The sequence below is a fragment of the Bactrocera latifrons genome, unplaced genomic scaffold (assembly GCF_001853355.1).
Source record: "Bactrocera latifrons isolate USDA-ARS-PBARC rearing strain unplaced genomic scaffold, ASM185335v1 scaffold_83, whole genome shotgun sequence".
In the NCBI taxonomy this organism is placed as follows: domain Eukaryota; kingdom Metazoa; phylum Arthropoda; class Insecta; order Diptera; family Tephritidae; genus Bactrocera; species Bactrocera latifrons.
The window spans coordinates 1,005,119-1,021,556 of record NW_017537523.1 but is presented as its reverse complement, the minus strand read 5'-3'; the positions used below and the strand labels follow the sequence as shown (position 1 = coordinate 1,021,556).

General features: G+C 40.5%; 1 protein-coding gene across 1 annotated transcript; it reads right to left on the bottom strand.

Annotated features, from left to right (window-relative positions):
• Positions 1 to 619: 619 nt before the first annotated feature.
• LOC108977033 lies at positions 620 to 6,393 on the bottom strand. The gene is made up of 8 exons (XM_018946526.1): positions 6,097 to 6,393; positions 5,512 to 6,018; positions 4,644 to 4,756; positions 4,028 to 4,550; positions 2,809 to 3,922; positions 2,531 to 2,766; positions 791 to 843; positions 620 to 695 (listed from the first exon to the last, which is right to left on the bottom strand). The coding sequence occupies exons 1-8, from the start codon at positions 6,391 to 6,393 to the stop codon at positions 641 to 643; spliced, it is 2,898 nt and encodes a 965-aa protein (XP_018802071.1). The 3' UTR covers positions 620 to 640.
• Between the last annotated feature and the right edge of the window lie 10,045 nt (positions 6,394 to 16,438).

The window sequence follows — 16,438 nt, the reverse complement described above, 5'->3', positions numbered from 1 at the left end:
AAATAACTCTTCAATTCATGAGCCAGTTAGTGCGCCTCGCCTGGGTGTGTATGGAGTGGCTGTGCCCAGGAATGCAATGAAATTGAATTGCACCGTTTCGATTTGCAGTTGACTCAATGCTGGTGTGCCCCTTTCTGCTTGAATGCTTTACATTTTATTTCCGTTTTCAATTTATAGCAACTTAGTGAGCATTACCACAATCGCGATTTGGCGCTCGCTTGCGGGAGTAAACGTTAAATTGCGGCGCGGCGCTGAGGCTGCGGATTGCCATTGTGCGCGCTGATGGTCAACATGCGATAAGTGGCTTTGTGCGGCGGGGTTTGCCGGGCACTAAAGGTAAGGCTAAAGGTTTTTTGTTGCTGCACTTAGAATTGCCTACCTTTTTGGCCGGCTCTTTGCTCATTTTTTCTTCTACTTTAACTGCTTAGTGGACATTATCTGAGGAAACGATCATTATGCGCCAACAACAACAACCAACCGACAATTGACAATTGCAATTTTCTAGTTTCTTTTACATTTATTTTGTGCAAATGGCTTGTAGAAATGGCAAATACTCACATACATATGTATAATAAAAGAAAATTAAATAAATGAAATAAAGTGAAAATTCACTTTTCCCATATCGCTTGCTCTGAGTGCTCTACAAATTTATTAAAATGTTGCTGATTAGTATCAGTAAACTGCAAAATTGTTCGCTGAAAGTGAGAGTAAATAAATTAGTTGTTGTTATTGTATTGATGACTAACGTGGATTGATTGTTAGTGAAGAATTCGCCGAGGGCAGTTCGTACCTTTGTGCGCTGCGTGTGCCCCTATTGTTGGTGAAGCCGGCCTTGGCAATGACCTGTGAGGATGAGAAAATAAAACCAAAAATAATAAAAAATAATAATAATAATTTTTAGTATTTGTTTAAACTTTTGTACCCTCCACAGGACACTGTATATTAAGTTTGACAAGGAGCCTCTCATACAGAAGGATACGTCTGAGGCTCTATATTTATATATATGATCAACACGATGAGCTAAGTATTTGGCCATATACGTCAGTCTGTCCGAACATCAGTCTATCCATCCGTCTGACTATCCATCTGTCTGTCTGTATATACGCGAACCAGTCACTCAGTTTCCGATATGTCGAGCTGAATTCTTGGATAGATCCTTTTTTCTCCAAGAAGCTGCTCATTTTTGAAACTGAAAGATCAAAATCATTTCTTATGTTCTTCTCTTGTCACAGCACAGAACACTTTCAGAGCTGGAAACTCTATTTTAATGGCCTTTGATAACATATTGGACTGCAAAGCCGCATTTTTTTTGTTCAGTCCAACTTTACCTTCGCATAAGAAAATCGCGGGACAGAGCACCTCTAAAACCCCTCTTATTATCGAACTATTCAGACTGGGTTGAGCCTTGATCTGGCAGAAGCGGGACATTCAAGGAGGAAGTGTTGAGACGAATTTATCCCATCTTCTTCCAACTAGCTGATCCAGCATGCATCCGGTAAGATTTTTAGTCTCACCGCATGAATACCGATTGAACAGTGTTCAGTGAGAACTCCTTCAACCTTTCAATGTGAACATTGCTGAGAGCGAAGAGTTCACTTATGATTTACCCTGGGATAGAATTATTTTGCAACTGCACAGCGGTTGGCAGACGATGAGCGCTTGCTTATTTGGTCTCAGGCCCAACAGTCCAGTAATGACCCATTAAAAAGGCAATAGAGTTCCTACCCGTTCCTCTTCTGCAGTTATTGAGACTGAAGAACCTGTCATAGCAAGCTCATCAACCTTACAGTTTCCTGCAATACTGTTGAGGACAGGGTGCCACTCTACTCATAAAATAAAAAGAAAAATAACTCGATGATAGACATAAGGAGTCCAGACAATCTTTCACTTAGCTCGAGCGCACAGTCAGCGAGCTTAAGATTAATATCACTGTCATACTATCGGAGATAGTTAGCCTTTAAAGGAAGCTGTGTTCCGGGGCACCACATCCACAACCTTTATGGTAGTCACCTCCGCTTTGAATAGACTTCAGTTGTCAGGGATCTTAATACTGGAGCTAATGTAAAGTTCCCAATGGCGTACTCATCAACCTGTCTTGCAAGATTTGATGCACCCGTAAAAACCCTACCCGTGCAGCGGACCCTTCCCGCCCATGCCTTCCTCGAAGGTATGTGAGGGGAGAAACGAATGTCAAGGCTTTATGGTAATATCCTCCGGTTGAAAGAAAGATACTGCAGTGATCATGAAGATTGAAACTAGAGCTAACGGCAAGTTCCGCCCATGCCTCCTTCGAATGTATGTGAGCCCAGAAGTGACAGCCACGGTTAGGTTCGACGACCTGGTATTTCAAAAACTTAGAATTAGATCAAAGTATGCAAGGATTCCTAAGTGTCAAGGCTCGCAGTTTCTAATTAGCCTGATTCTCTGAACCTGAGTGCAGCTTTCACGTCCATACACTTTGCGGCTACGTTCACCGGTTCTATATACAGCAAAACATATCCAATAAAAAATATTTTAATCTTACACTTACCTCCTTTGTTTTCTCTGCAACGCTATTGGCCATGTCCTTAACTGCTGTCGCTATTCCTGATCCATTATCGTCGCCCGCATTGTTTTCGAGCTCCTTAACGACTTTCTCTATATTTACTAAGCCAACTCGCATTCCAGTTACATTACGAGCAAATTGGTCTCCATTCGCTTCTGTTGCAGCTGTATCAGCAGCTGTGACTGTATCATCATTACTTGCGTCTTCACTGAAAGAAGAATCTACGACTAACTCGTTATCTGTGCTACATACAACATTCTCACTGTTAATCGCCTCTGTTGCTGCGGTCTCATCCTCAACTGCTACTTCTATTTCCCCAGTTGGCTCTGTCGCTGCTTCGTCCATCTTCTCTTGGTCTTCGTCTAGAGCTGGCTCTTCGTCGTCAACTCGCGGCTGCTCATCTTCTCCGTCTTCGCTAACTTGTCCCTCAGTTTCGTCCATCTTCTCTTGGTCTCCGTCTACAGCTGGCTCTTCTTCGTCAACTGCTGGCTGCTCATCTTTCCCCTCTTCGCTAACTTGTTCCTCAGCTACTTGATCGGCTGCAGCGGTATCTACAGCTGGTGTCTCCGCTTCTGCATTCTCATTTTCAACGCTAGCATTGGTTGCGACTTCCTCAAGCTTAGCGTTCTTCCTCTCTACCACCGCATCCTCCTGTTCTTCAGCAGATACAACCTCTTTAGTCACATCCACTGTTTCCGTCACACTCTCTGCGTCAACCGAGTCCTCTTCATCATCTTCTGTTACTATTTCTGTTACAGTTTCGTCTTCATCTCCACCCAGCGATGTTTTACCGCCGTCTGTCTGCGCTTCGTTATCTAATCTCGATCCTACACATATGGCCATCACACCAAATTCGCCTTCCGTACCAGCTGCGATTACGTAGGCATCATTCGCTTCCACATCCGTTTCATCATAATCACTTCCGACCGCAGCGCCCTCTTCATCAATGCCCAACACAGCTGGCACCATAATATGCGCTCTACCCTCCGCTCCGACTGTAACACGCTTGCCTGTACAATCCATTCTAGATGCACCATTCTCCGCACGTCCACCACTAATCACATCACAATACGTACCACTCGGTAGACAAGTCTCAACATCGGCATCATAAGCCAACTGAAGATCGCTATTAAAAACAAAGAATGCTTTGTTGCCACGACAGAAGGCTATGTGATTCGGACCGCCCGTTTGAAAATTCATGACGCCATCCTCCACTTCGCTAAGCGTATTCACCAACTGTATCATTTGTGCGATGGGCGGCCAACGATGTTCACACACCCAACCAGAGGCATACTCACAACGTCCACTTGAAGCATCAAAAGTCGGTGAGCGTATGTGTGATGAGGTCGCTGCAATACTTGTAGCATCGTCACCACCCTCTGCTACCACATTGTCCACTTCTTCCGCATCGTTTTCCACTTCTGCTGCTTCGCTTTCCACTTCGGCTGTCTCGTTTTCCCCCTCTTTCGCATTCTCATCTACCTCAACTGCCTGTTCGTCACCTTCCGCTGGTTCTACATTTTCTTCCGCAGCCTCATTACCCTCTGCATTCTCGCTACCCTCTGCTGCCTCACTACCTTCTGCTGCCTCACCACCTTCCGCTGCGTCACCACCTTCTGCTGCCACACTGGCATCTGCTTCAGCATCCGCCTCTTGCTCCTTACCTTCCTCGAATGGCGGTCCTTGCTCAGGGTGCTGCGCAGCAAAGTAATACGAGCTCATAATCCGTTTAACCCGACCATATGGATGTGCCAACATGAATGCGGTTGCTATGATGTATTTCCTTGGTTGTTTGTAGGAGATCAGCTGATTAGCGCCCAAAAGGTTACGGTCTCGCTGTCCATCATGACTGTCAACGAAGACGAGCGCCTGCTGATGTGGCAGGAACCCCATTGCAGGGCCCCAATTTATTAGTGTGCTTAACGGCGCCCTGCCATTAATAATGTTAGCCAAAACGGCGGCATACAAATAGTCAGTGACCATGCCATAGCTGGAGTACTCCGTTCTGGCAGAAAAATAAGTCACAGTTTTAAATTTTATCAATTTGGTGTCTGACTACGCAGCGCAGCTTCTTTTAGAATTTACTTTATACACTTACTTTGATACGGAGTCGACTCCTAAGTCTACGACATCTTGGTAAACAAATGGTCGGGCGTTTTCGGGAAAATCAAAAGCCTCGCTATTCAGATTTTTGACGCCCTGGAAGAGGAGCTGAAAATGGCATTTTGACAAAATAGTTTTAATTGAGTGAAAGCCTTTCTTAGGTCAAATTTAATGGCGTAAAATTGGTAATAGTAAAAAATCCACAATATTTTGATTCCTCTGGCTTATTTGGTTTTTTCCACTCTATAACCTCTTTTAGCTCAAAAAGCTACAATAAAAATTAAACGACAACCTTCTCAGCAGTTTGACTGTGACTGTCAGTGAATTTGACATAATGAAATCTACAGATTATAAGTAGTTGTGAGTAGAGTGAGTTAATGAATTAACTTAATGTTATCAATATCACAGCATTCTTATGAGGAGTCTTATTACGGTTAAGGTACAGAATGGACTAAACTAAGTTGTCATTCTATCACTGCCAATGATCGACCTTGTTGGAGCCCGGATTCTAACGGATCTTACTGATACCTGGCGCCTTCCGTAATTAAATAGACTTAATTGGGTTTCTCCGTCCATATATCTGTAGTCGGTATGTGAGCAGAGAAGCCTCTAGGATGCAGCGATCCAAGTTTGCAGGAATGCAGTTAAAGAGAGAGAGAATTTTGGCTCGTCATTCTTCGGATCTCTCTATCCAGCCAACATTCCTGAGCCTCAAAGCGCACCTTCTTTGATAACATGAATGCTTTCTATCAACAGGAGCCCACTAGTCTCCCAGTTTTTGAGATAACGACCGGAAATTTGACATACATACAAACTAATATTTTTTCTTTAAAATTTACTATCTCTTTTCACCCCACACTTACCTTAATATCAATCGGCCAAATATATTTCGCCGAATCCACACGAAACCCGGCTACACCTAAGTCCACCAATCGATTCAGAAACTCCGTCAAATTAGCGCGCACATCCAGACGATAATGATTCAAATCGGGCCAACCATGCAGCTCGCAATTCCGCACCACATGAGCATCCATGTAATTTGTCAACGTACATGGTTTATGAAAGTGACGGCTAGTGAACGGCAACGCAGTAAACTCATATGAGCTGGCATTGGCAGTCGAACCGGCGTAACCCTCAAGCAACTGCTGACCGCTAGCTGTCGCCTGATTATAAGCGCCTGCCATATGATTGAGCACCACATCGACATAGACGCGCACACCGGCGGCATTACAAGCTTGTGACATTTGCTCAAACTTGGCCTCACCGCCAGAGCGCGACACTATTTGAAATGAGAGCGGTTGATAGCGTTCCCACCACGGTTGCTGCATGGACTCCGAGCGCACCACCAAATGCTCCGCGACGGGCGAGACCTATAAGTGCGCGCGTTTTATTAGTAGAATACGGTACATAGAATTCAAAAGTGATAATAAATCTAAAACGCGCCGCACCTGTACACCCGCGTAACCCTGCGGCCCCAAAAACTGTACACACTCCGTCGCTATATCGGCGAACTTCCATTCGAAGAGTTGCACAATTCCCGTGCGATTTGGCAAAAAATGCGTCTGCGTGTGATCCTGCAGCGGCTGAGCTGGTTGCTCGAATTGTAGCTTATTGCTGCCACCGTCCGCCGTATCTACGGCTATAGCAGTGCACGCGCTGAAGCGCGGCAGCAAAAATACCGCTAGCAATAGCGTGTTGGGTAGACGGGCGTTCTGCACGCGTTGCGCGCTGCGTTTCCCCTGCATTGCGTTCGCTTTGCTTTTTCTCGACGCGGGGAAAGTGAAATTATTTTTATTGCAAACGGAAATTATTGTGCGTGACGCGTTGCACTAAAGCGCACTGTTACCGCGTTTCAACTTCCGCTTGACTGACCGCGCTGAATGAGTCCACTGACGACACTGACCGTACGCGGTGACTTTAGGCCACACGCTCGTTGTGTGGTGACCCATGTCGGAAAGTGTCAGTTTCTTCACGCGCATTGTCTGATTGTCATCAACGCGCAGCGCTTGTTGTTGCTTTGCTGCATTGTTTCTGCAGTTATAAACCATTTAGTTGCACGCAAATACACAACATTTAGATTGACAATCGCAGCGCGACCCCAAGCATTTCCCCTTTTCACAGCGCTATCTCAAAATAGTTGCGCCTAATGAATCAAAACATTGTAAACTGGCTCCTAACGCTTGCAACGAACAGCAAACATAGTTTTTGGTTGCATGCAACGCCATCGCATTCATTAAGCTTTTAAGCCGCCCCGCGCCTGCTCCGTCCGACGACTGTTCCGCCTCGCTGTACCCACGCCACACTTAACCACTGTGACAATACTTAACTTTTGCACTCCCCAACCGCTTTTGACGTGTGTGCGGCACGTAAAACCGCTTTTAACTTATCCGCTGTCGGCTGTCCGCTTGCCATCCGCTGCTCGTCAGTTCATTACTCATAACTTGGTCGCTGTTTATACAATTTCCGATTCCATCCGACTTTTGTGCAGTAATCTTATTTGTATTCCCCTTCTGCTCCAACAATAATGGTGCTTGTTGCATGCCACATAATGTATGACTCTCGTGATATTTATTGGACTAACAGCAAAAGTACACTAAGCACACACTAATCGCCATCGTTGTGGGACATTTTTAAATGAGAAATTGCGATTTATGCACAAAATTTGTATAAATACTTAATGAAGGTCCTTGGAGATTCGGCAAATTGGGCTATAATTGCGTTAGTGGAAAATGTTTCGAGCACTGTCATGAAATTGCGATAAAATATGCGGTATTAATTAATTTTTTGTATTGTGTAAATTGCAGCAGTACATTGATTACTCTTCTATTTCAATTTCACACATTTTTCCGAAGAGATTTCCACACAACTAATTTAATTTTATAAAGCTTTAGTTAAACTCTGCTAATTTTCATAATTAATTTCTCAACTGAGGTTAAAATTCCTAATAACATAACGGTGGTTAGTAAAAATCGCCCGCTGAGTACTCCCCGACGATGGCGGCTAATGATAGATACCACAGTATTACGATCAAGGCAGTGACCGGCTGTCAACAGTATGCACTTGTTGCAGTTGGGTAGTATCAAACTAAGGTCTGACTTTTTATCTGGATGTTCGTTGCTCCTCAATAGGGCACATTTTTGTTGGGAGTAATACTATGGTTAAATTCCTGAACGAAGTGGACATGGTGACATGCTAAGCTAGCCGCAGATCAACTTAGTTGGGGGGCCTTAAATAGCCCAGAGAAAGGGCTATGCGGAAGCGGACATACTTTACACTAAACTCGTGGGTCCAAACTATGAACTAGAGCAACAAAAATAATGAAACTGGGTCAGTCCGAGGCTCTTGTAAAAAAAAAAAACAAAAAAACAACGGAGGGAACTAGTTTTCCCGAGGAAGTAAAAACATTTGTAACAAAGGCAGAAGTGAAGATTGGACAAGGTGCAAAGGCTGGCACTAGAAAGGGAGGCGAAGCTAGGCCCAGCTTCAATAAGGGCACTAGCGGCAGCCGAAATCAAACGTTGTAGCCAACAGAAGCTGTTAAGCAGGAAAGCGATGGAGATACCAAAGATGTTGCTGCCAAAAAAGCATCTGCCAGGAAACTACCTATTTTTAAGGTCAATACGAGTACACCAGCGAAGACAAGGTATGCGTTGTAGCGTCGTACTAAGCGGCTGAAAAGGGTACAGTTGTAACCGCCAAACTAATGGAACGCTTACAAAGGAGGCAAAAGTGGCAGCGAGGAGACAGGAGTCAACTGAAGAAGCAAGTTTGAGGAGATATGCCTTAGCTAGGCTGGTAGTGGTCCGCTGGAGACACATCCCAAATCAAAGTCGAGGGGTGGGGTGGATACTCATTGAGGCCTCTAAGAACTCCGCAGAACATAGCATGGATATTAAAAAGTCCAAGATGCAAATTTTGCTGCTACTACCAAAGGAATACATAGAGCCACTGACGAAATGTAGCGGATAAATAAAAAATGAATTTGCGAAACTGAAAATCATGACTTACAAGTCAGACGCCGATGCAGCATAGCACATACAGATCACTAGCAGATGAACTAGCCAAAGCTGGCAAGTAGACTCGTGAAAAGTGTCGCGGCCGCTAAATGACTTGCAGCCTTCACGTCTTGTGAAAACTCCAAGCGATACATTGACATGACATCGACTTCGATTCGAGCTATAATTTCAGGACTGCTAGTTTTGAATTTGCTTAATCCCTAAACTAGTGGTCAAGGTATTCCGTCACCTAAATATGTGAAAGTGACACCCTGCAAAAATAGTTGACTGGCGTACGTTCCCATCCCGTCATTATTAAGTTGACGTGATGGATGAAAGTTTAGAGCACTCCCTCTTTGCGGTGGTCAGCTCTAAACGTAATGCCCCTTCAACTCTCGCCTAGACCTCTTAACAAAGGTTAAGGAACTGTTAAAGGCGACTACCGTCGCGGAGATAGCGGCCCTGTGTTGGGACCCAGACCAATGGAATCATCCTCCATGAAAAGCAGCAAAAAAAAACGTTCTTTTTGAAGGCGAAAGTACCAGCTAATGATGGTAAGACAGTTATACGTTAGTAGAGCTGGGATGCGTTGCTAAATCACCAGGGCCAGCAAAGGAACCTCTGTCTGATTAGTGGTGGGTGCGGAACCTACAGACAATGTCACAACAGTGTCAGGCAGACTGTTCAGAAATCTGAGCAGCATGACAAATGGTCGGCCTCGCCGCATTAAGAAGCGGTAGCCAGGTTTGGAGGGTCTGCAAGGATACACACTACAGAATTTGCTCTAGTTGGTTTTTCCACAGCGCCCTCTTAATTGCGGCAGGCTTTCTACGGAACACTTTCCTTCATGGATAAATAAGCAGCATTCTCTTCTTGATTGGCGATATTCCAAGCGTAGCCAGGTTCTTCTCCACCTGGTCCTTCCAACGGAGTGGAGGTCTTCCTCTACCTCTGCTTCCCCCGGCGGCTACAGCGTCGAATACTATCAGAGCTAGAGTGTTTTCATCCATCCGGACAACATGACCTAGCCAGCGTAGCCGTAGCCTTTTAATTCGCTGAACTATGTCAATGTCATCATGTATCTCGTACAGCTCATCGCAACAGGCAAAGGACCATAAATCTTTCGCAGCACTTTTCTCTCGAAAACCCGCAACGTCGACTCATCTGTTGTTGACATCGTCCAAGCCTCTGCCCCATATAGCAGGACGGGAATTATAAGTAGCATTGCGTTACTGTAATTCGTCTCTCTAAACTGGGGACTGGAGGATTAAAAAGTTCGAAAAAAAACTTGACCTTATCAACCGTATTTTTAAATAATAGGTTGTCAAAAAAGTATTGCGGTATTTTTATTGAATTTTCAATTGTTCATAAAAAAAATAAAACTCATGCCCAGCTCTTGACCGATGCTACGGCTGCTGCTATGCCGGCCTCTTTCGACCAATTCAGCGATTTTATCGCAATTTTCGACGACAGGCCTTCCGGAGCGTAGCGCATCTTCGACCACTTCTACAGCAGAACGAAAATGTTGAAACCATCGTTGTGTGGTAGAAATGGAAATTGTATCGGGTCCATAAACTGCACAAATTTTATTGCCGGCTTGAGATGCATTTTTGCCTTTATCGTACTAGTACTGTAAAATATGCCGTATTTTCTCTTTATTTAGCCCCATGTTTGCGACGCTATAACTAACGAACGACTTAAAAGAAACGACAATCAACGTGAAATGAGCTTTCCAAAAAGGTATAGCATGAACCGATGCGACGAATAAAACTAGAACTACGCGATCTCAGCGCCCACTGGCGAAAATGCCGCAACACTTTTTTGACAAATTATGGTATTCCATCGGTTTTGTAGATATCGATCTGAAATTTTGCACACGTTCTTCTGTCCCCAACAATATGTGCGTTTATCGGAACCGCCGATATAAGACAGCTGTAGAGCAGCCACATAAACTGGTCGATCGATTGGCAAGATATTCTCACAACATTTGGTTCATGAAATCGTTGAATGCCTCGTTCAAGGCGATCTTCGACCTTCTAAAACATATACATAAATGAAAATATTAACAAAGTGAGAGATATGGTACTTGAAATCGTCTGGCTAGTGTTAGAAAGATAGTAAGATAGCTCGACATATCTCGCGAGTCCACATAAATGATTTTGGTGGATATTTTTGGTATGAAACGCGTTCTTGTTCGACTCTCGAGCTGATCGAAGTCAAGAAAAACATCTTATTACCTCCTTTTATGCTATAAAAAATACAAGTAAAGGTTGTTATAGCTTCAATGCGTTAACGTTTCTCCTGTTTGTTGTCAACAGTAGTGATTTGGTTATAAAATCAAATGGAATTTGAGCCGAAATGTTCATAAATTTAAGCTTTGAAGCAGCTAAACAACCATTCCAGCACGCAAAAGCATACCAAACATGCTAAACAAAAATGTACGAGTATTGAACATGAATGTAATGTAGTGACAACACAGACACACACAACATACATATTAAGCGCTGGGGAATTTACGTTGACTAAATCGCAATATTATAACTTTCGCACACAAACACACGCAATAATTCGTTTGTTGGCATTACTTTATGCCCCAGTGTATGCACGTATATATAGTAATACAGTGTGTGCGTGTAGCTTATGTGTTTGTGTGCGAGTTGCGTTGCGGCATTGTTTCAGTCTCAGCAACACCTAGCGATTAATTAAAATAACTTGTTTATCAACGAGTATTAATCGGAATTGCACATGTCGCCGGGCATTAGTTGCGGTTCGTTCGTTCGCTCGCTGGCTCGCCACGCCACGTACGCTTCTTTCGAACTCGTTTCGCTTTATGGCCGGGCCGCTGGTAGTCGCCTGCATTGCCATACTTCACTTGAGGCGCTTTCATGCGAAAATAACGAGTGAAAACGACAATAAAATCAAAAAGCAAACAACAACAACAACAACAGCAAGTAGCACAATAGCAAGGATAACAACAAAAACAAAAATGTTGTTTATAAATAAACCATATACAACTGAGTCATGCAACAGCGATTCTGGATAAAAGTTATTTTATGGATATATGATATACAGGCGCCGTTTGTATGTATGTCTGGCCATGGCAATGCCTGTGGTGGTGGGTGTATGTGTTCTGCTTCAACTGTTGCTACAAATTTATTGTATGGCCAGTGCTCGTACCCCTGAGACGCGTGACAAGCTTAACCGGAAAGGCGGTTCAACAGTAGTAACAAGCAGCACCTTTTGCCTCTACAACAAGTGGGCGTTAAATGTTGAGGGGTTGGCGTATGTTGGACTCAATTATGTGCACTTTTTTAAGTCATTTCAATAGAATGAAGAGAAAATTTAATTTGGATTTAATTTCGTTGTAGAACGCAGTAGGATACGGGAGCACTGCTCTTCTCCCATTCCATCGATAGCGATTCTAGTGTGCCTTTTCTTGCCAGCTCATCAGCTTTACAGTTTTCTGCGTTTCCTGCGTTTCCGCTGTGGCCTAACACCCTAACCTGTCTTATCACAAAGACACTGAATGCTATTGATTGCAGGTTAAGCACACTTTGACCAGCCCTATATGCACTGTACGGCTAGTATCGCCGCTCTGCTATCTGTGTGGATGGTCATTTCTCTGAAGTAGGCTGCACTACGGGAGTAGTAAATCTACTTTTACCTTAATGACTGCAATATCGACCTGGAAGATACTGCAATAGTCACGAAGTCTGAAAGTGGAGTTGATAGAAAGCTCCTGACAGTAGACCCCATCCCCAACCTTCCCACTAAGCTTTGAGCCATCCGTGAATAGGCTCACTGAACCTCTCCTCCAATGGTTTCTTCCCACAAATTCAATTTCGAAATTTTTCACTTTCCAAAAAGAAATTTTTCACTTTCCAAAAAAAAATTGTAACCATTTTTTCAGTAAAGCATTCCTTTAAAAGTTGTACATCAAGTGTCTGATGATACAGTGGATTTACCATATACTTTCAGTGTTGCTCATACGACATGGTGTACTGAATGCGGTTCATTTAAACCCTAACTTTAAAGTCGTATAACTGCTAAAGTAATGTCTTTATGGAAAAAAATGTTCGGACATTTTTTGTAGCGCGGAAAACTTTGCGTTCAAGTTTATCTTTGCAAAGTTGTAGGTCTACCTACTTTGAAGATAACAACTTTATTGCAAAAAATCAAAAAATCCAGTATAAAATACATAGGAAGAAAGAAAAATTAAGAAGAAAACTGATTTAGTCACGGTTTAAATGAAGCGGGTATGAAATTCAAGCAGTTATTTTTAGACATATTCATTTTTGTTTATCAAAGTTTACGTGAAGAAGTCTAGTGCTGCTTAAATGGCGAACTGCTAAAGATCTTAGGATGAATGTGGAGGAAGCAAAATTAGCTTGTGGCGACACTACAATGCATGGCAATCGGAAAAAAAGTATTTTTTGTGGCATCAAGTGTAAATTGTTGGAATCATTTTAAATAAATTATAATTTTTTTTACATTTGGGAACCATTTTAATACAATAATAAAAGAAGATTTCAACATTTTGGGTCGAAATCAAAAAAAAACAAGCGCACAATATAATCAAGACCTTTATATTACGTACTCATGGGCACCAAATTTCTTTTCAGCACTAATTCTCTTATTAATAGTACTCTGAGAACAAAACAGTTTAGCTGCTACGATCCGGCCAAGGACTGTCAACTCGGCAGAATTCTGTCGCTACAATAACAACAACAACATAGAGCGAATCATCAGCGGAAATATTTCGAAATTCCTTTCGTTTCAGAAAAATGATAGAACCTTCATATTTTTTAAACGTATTTGATTAAGTTTAACTTCACTGAATCTCTCTACTCATTTGTAGTGTATGGCTTGATAATAAATAAATTTATAATAATAAATGGCAAAAAATTAGAAGATAGGAAGACTATTGCAAAACAATATTATGACCAAAAGTGATCTATGCGTGACTCAATTTTTTTTTTTTTTTATTTTTTTTTTTTTTTGCTTAAGGAACATTCGTTTCGGAACTTTTGATAAAGTCATGGGACTGTTGAGCTACACAATATTTCAAAAATTCATTTTTAGCAAGATTTATATAAATTTGGGTCGCTACTTGCATAACCGATGGTCAATTACCAAAAAATATATAAGATATACAATTCTTTTACTTGGCAAAATACGAACTACATTCACATATACAAGCAAAATTGTCTCTACTTAAAAGTAAATTGGAAAAAAATTCTTCCGGCAATCAGATTTAAAGACTTCACATATATAATGCATATATAAATATATACCCATTCATAAATCAATTCTCTAACGATTTTAATGTAATTGAAAGCGATTTTTAACGCGTTTATTGGCCATTAATGCTATTAAAAAGTGCGGCAACAACAGCAACAATAAAAGCGAAACAGTGGATTAACATGGAGTAAGCAGCGCGTGGCAATAAATTAAAATTTTATAAGCCAAAAGGCAAAAACGCAACGAAATAACCAGAAAAAAACAATAACAAAGTTAACTACGGTTGCATTGAAGCTTTTATACCCTGCACAAATGAACAAGTTTTCCATATAAGCATTTCAATTTGATCGTACAGTGTATGTGATGGTTCTACCGTTGCTTTAAAGAATTATCAAGGCCAAATTTCGAGAAGATATCTCTAGAAAAAAAAATTTTTTCTTTACAGAGACAAGATTTTAAACGTTCAGTTTGTATGGCAGCTATATGCTATAGTTACTCGATCTAAACAATTTCTGCAGAGAATATAGCAATGGTTTGGAAAGTTATCCATGCAAAATTTTGTTAAGATATATTTGCAAATAAAAAAGTTTACCATATAAAGACAAGATTTTGTACGTTAAATTTGTACGGAAGCTATATGTTATAGAAGTCCGTTATAAATGATTTTGACCAATGAGCAGCCTCGGAAAGAGAAAAGGACGTATGCCAAACTTCAGAGCAATATCTCAAAAATATATATATTTTATAGGGTGTCCGAGCTTTCCTTCTGAGTGTTGCAAACTTAATATTATATATCCTATTCAGGGTATAAAAACTGAAACAAAATTATTACAATATAGCCACAATACATGCACACACATAAAGAAACTCCCTGAAACTATAACGCAAACCGCAGACAAAATCGCTTAACTTGGTGTCGGTGTTGGAGCGAAAGTTGCCCGGAGCGTATTAACAGTGCGCACGCAATTGAAAGGCCTGCATTGATAGCGTGCGTGTATGTAGCATATATATATATACATATAATAATAATATAGCATATATAATATAATAATATAGCATATATGTATATGTGAGTGTGTGTGTTCATTTGACTGCATTTATTTGACAATTCGCTTGATTTATACACCATATTTACTGCCTTCGCTGCGGTATTACGAACTCCAATGATCGCTTTTATCTACCTCCAGCCATCAAAATTTCTCTGCCGCTCCCTAACCACAATTTTAAACTCTTTGTTACACCGTTAGTTGCGCTTACATTTCATGTTTACATATTCGACGTTAATGCTTGACCGTGTCGGTTCATCCACATGTTATGTGTCATGTAAAAATCTGTTATCAGATTAAAAGTACTAATTAAAATGTTCAACTTTTATAAATGTTCGGAAATTATTCAAAAAATGCTGACCCGTATATCAAGGACTTGCCGCAGCACGCACACATACTTATACACACATATGACCTTTATGCATATTTAGGACGTTGCATAGCATTTGAAATGGTCACCCGCAAGGACACATGTGAAATAAATTTATCCGGCAACTGATGACCTTAAAATAATATTAAAAAAGTATGCAGAGCAAGAGAAATGATATTGAAATGAAATGAAATACAAATATTAATGAATATCATGCAATGCGCAGTGGCCTTGACAGAGGTAATTAAAAATGAATTTTTTACTACAGTGTAAATATGTCGTTCGTTTAGATATGCAAAGAGGTTTAGTCAAAAATGCTAAAAATAATACATGTATTAAACGATATACTATATAATTTACTAAATTGAATATTATCGACTAATTGATATCGATAACTGACAATAATAACCGATGAACGATGATATAATATACTTATTACTTAGGATATGTTTATTACGTTGGCGATAACCGATTATCGATTGAGCAGTATCGATACTTGTCTATTTTATCGATAATAAAATGCAAATTTTAAATTAAAATACATCTTAGATTTTATAGAAAATTTTTAAGTATCGAATTTATTGGTTATCGATTACCAATTGGAAATTATCGATTTTTAATAATAAATAAAAAATTTAAAAAATTTCAAAAAATAATTAAAAATCGCATTTATTGATTACCGATTACTAATTAGAAATTATTGATTTTTATTACTTAATTATAGACGTTACACATTTTTAAAAATACATAAATATCAAATATACCCATTATCGATTACTAACTGAAAATACATAAATACCGAACATATCTATTACTAAATGGAAATTATAGATTTTGATTAGTGAATTATATATTTGATATTTTTTTCGAAAATACGTTAATATCGAATTACCGATTATCAATTAATAATTGTAAATTATCGATTTTTTTTTTAATTATGCATTTGAGATTTTATAGAATATTCTTCAATATTTAGTTCATCGATTATCGTTAATTGCAAATAATCGATTTTTGTATGTAATAATAAGGTATAGTTTTACAGAAAATTCTAAAATATCGATTTTTTCGATTATTGACTAATAAACGTAAATTATCGATGTTTATTTATTAAACATACATTTTTTTTTAATAAAAAAAT

What these genes read in the sequence shown, in the direction of transcription:
- LOC108977033 (XM_018946526.1), bottom strand. Translation starts at nt 6,393, where the DNA reads ATGCAGGGGAAACGCAGCGCGCAACGCGTGCAGAACGCCCGTCTACCC. An exon ending in AGGGTTACGCGGGTGTACAG is followed by an intron (nt 6,019 to 6,096) that starts GTGCGGCGCGTT and finishes GCGCACTTATAG; the next exon opens with GTCTCGCCCGTCGCGGAGCA. An exon ending in TTTGGCCGATTGATATTAAG is followed by an intron (nt 4,757 to 5,511) that starts GTAAGTGTGGGG and finishes TGCCATTTTCAG; the next exon opens with CTCCTCTTCCAGGGCGTCAA.